Source organism: Condylura cristata, unplaced genomic scaffold, assembly GCF_000260355.1.
Source record: "Condylura cristata isolate star-nosed mole 26May11 unplaced genomic scaffold, ConCri1.0 scaffold00013, whole genome shotgun sequence".
NCBI classification, from domain to species: domain Eukaryota; kingdom Metazoa; phylum Chordata; class Mammalia; order Eulipotyphla; family Talpidae; genus Condylura; species Condylura cristata.
In genome coordinates this window covers 32,764,163-32,766,059 of record NW_004567114.1, presented here as the reverse complement: position 1 = coordinate 32,766,059, position 1,897 = coordinate 32,764,163, and the positions used below count along the sequence as shown (strand labels likewise).

At 38.6% G+C, this 1,897-nt stretch overlaps 1 protein-coding gene across 1 annotated transcript in view; it reads left to right on the top strand.

Annotated features, from left to right (window-relative positions):
- ACTR10 (actin-related protein 10 homolog (S. cerevisiae)) overlaps positions 1–1,897 on the top strand; it is a 23,828-nt gene that overhangs the window by 11,772 nt on the left and 10,159 nt on the right. The window contains exons 6-7 of the mRNA XM_004681836.2: positions 421–488; positions 740–819. Coding sequence (XP_004681893.1) covers positions 421–488; positions 740–819 — 148 coding nt within the window. The remainder of the gene's footprint in view (positions 1–420; positions 489–739; positions 820–1,897) is intronic.

Below are 1,897 nucleotides of genomic sequence, written 5' to 3'. Positions count from 1 at the left end.
GAAAAGATCATGCTTAGTGAGATAAGCCAGAAAGAGAAAGAAAAATACCGGATGGTTTCACTCATAGCAGGAGCATAATGAACCAGGCGAGAAAATAACAAGAATAATGAACAACCATATACCAGAGACATTTTGTGGGGGTGGAGTGGTGAATGGGATCAAAAACGGGGGGGTCTAGGGGGGAGTGAAGTGCACGAGATTATGATGATGGCACATGGGTGACTTGGTGATGGGAAACCTGCGGGGATTACAATTGAGATGGGGGGAAAAAATGTACAAAATGATGTAAAAATAAACTGTTATAAAAGGAAAAAAATAAGAAAAGAGAATTAACCACCAAAACTGATTTAAGAGCAGTTTTGCAGAATTGGGAAAGATACTGTATTTCTTAAAATAGTAATTTCCTTTACTACTCTGTAGATATATGAAGGAATCCCTGTATTAAATTGTTGGGAAGCACTCCCCTTAGGAGGAAGAGCTCTTCACAGGTAAGTTTCTTGGAATTTAACATATTTGTTTCACCGGTGCCACAAAAGCAAATGTAATTTTTTTGACAGCCCATAGGGGTTTTGTAATTTGGATATTGTTACTCATTTCTTTATATATGAACTTTGAATATATTCATTTAATTTTTAAGAATAAGACCACTTAAAGCATGCTATATTATGTAGTAAAAGTAGTAAATGAGAAAAGGGTATCAGTTACAATATTTTAATCCTAGTGACTTTTTCATCTTCAGGGAGTTGGAAACTCAACTGTTGGAACAGTGTACTGTTGACACAGGTGCTGCTAAAGAACAGAGCCTTCCCTCTGTGATGGGTAAAATCACTTAAAGATATTTAAGAGTGGTTTATATTCTTCATTGTTGAACTTTGTTTTCTATTCCATTATAAGTTACTTTTTCCTACCATATTACTCTAATGACATTGATCTTAGACAGTCATCATTGAGCTATTAATCATCCACACCCAGTAGTTTAATTTTAGTCATTCTTTCAAGAATTTTTTGACCAGGTAGATTATCAAGTATTCTTTATTTTCTCTCCCTTCCCTTTCAGGGTTCTTCCTTTTTGGTGGTCTGTTTCTTCAAGTATTCCTTCTTAGTTTCCTCTGCTCTGGTTCCTCTACCAGTGCTCTCCTAGGTGTCTCTTATTTTATTATTTCTACTGATTTTTTGAAAGTTATCTATTTTCTTGACTGTAGCTACATCTATATGCACTAATTTTCTGAGGAAGGCCTGACCTTTCTTCTAAATATGATAGTCATTTTTTTAAGTGGTTATTAGATATAAATTAGTCATATCTCTAGGCCCTTCAAATGTAAGACTTCTAAAAGTGACCATGTCACCTATTCTCCCAAATTTACTGCAATAAATCATTAGACAGAGATAACATCTTCTCTTTAAACGACTGAGTTATCAAATCCTTTCAGTTCTCTCTCGAAAATATGTTCATGCCTCCCTGGTGGCCTAGGGGTTAAGTCTTAGTGTTATCACCACGGTGGCCTGAGTTTGAATCCCAAGCAGGGAGCTAGCCCACATATGTGGCACAGCAGACCTCTCCTGTTTCAGCCACCTCTCTCCTTAGGAGTAGATTTCAGGGATTTGTCTGTTCTGCTTCCCACTCTCTCTTTGGTGAATACTCTCAACCCCAGACTTCTGGCCAACATCCCAGTCCTTCTGTGCAAAAATATGTAAAAAATAGGGCCTTCTTTGGTGGCCAACAGGTATAGTACTGTGATGCTCTCCAAAGCCACTGCAGCACAAGTTCAATCCCCAGCCAGGGGGTGACTCACATGGCGTGGCAGACTTCTCCTGTCTCACGCACTGTTCTCCTCAGCAGTATATACACTGCCTGTTTTGTCCCCCACTTGTTTCTGGTGAATCCTCGCATCCCCCC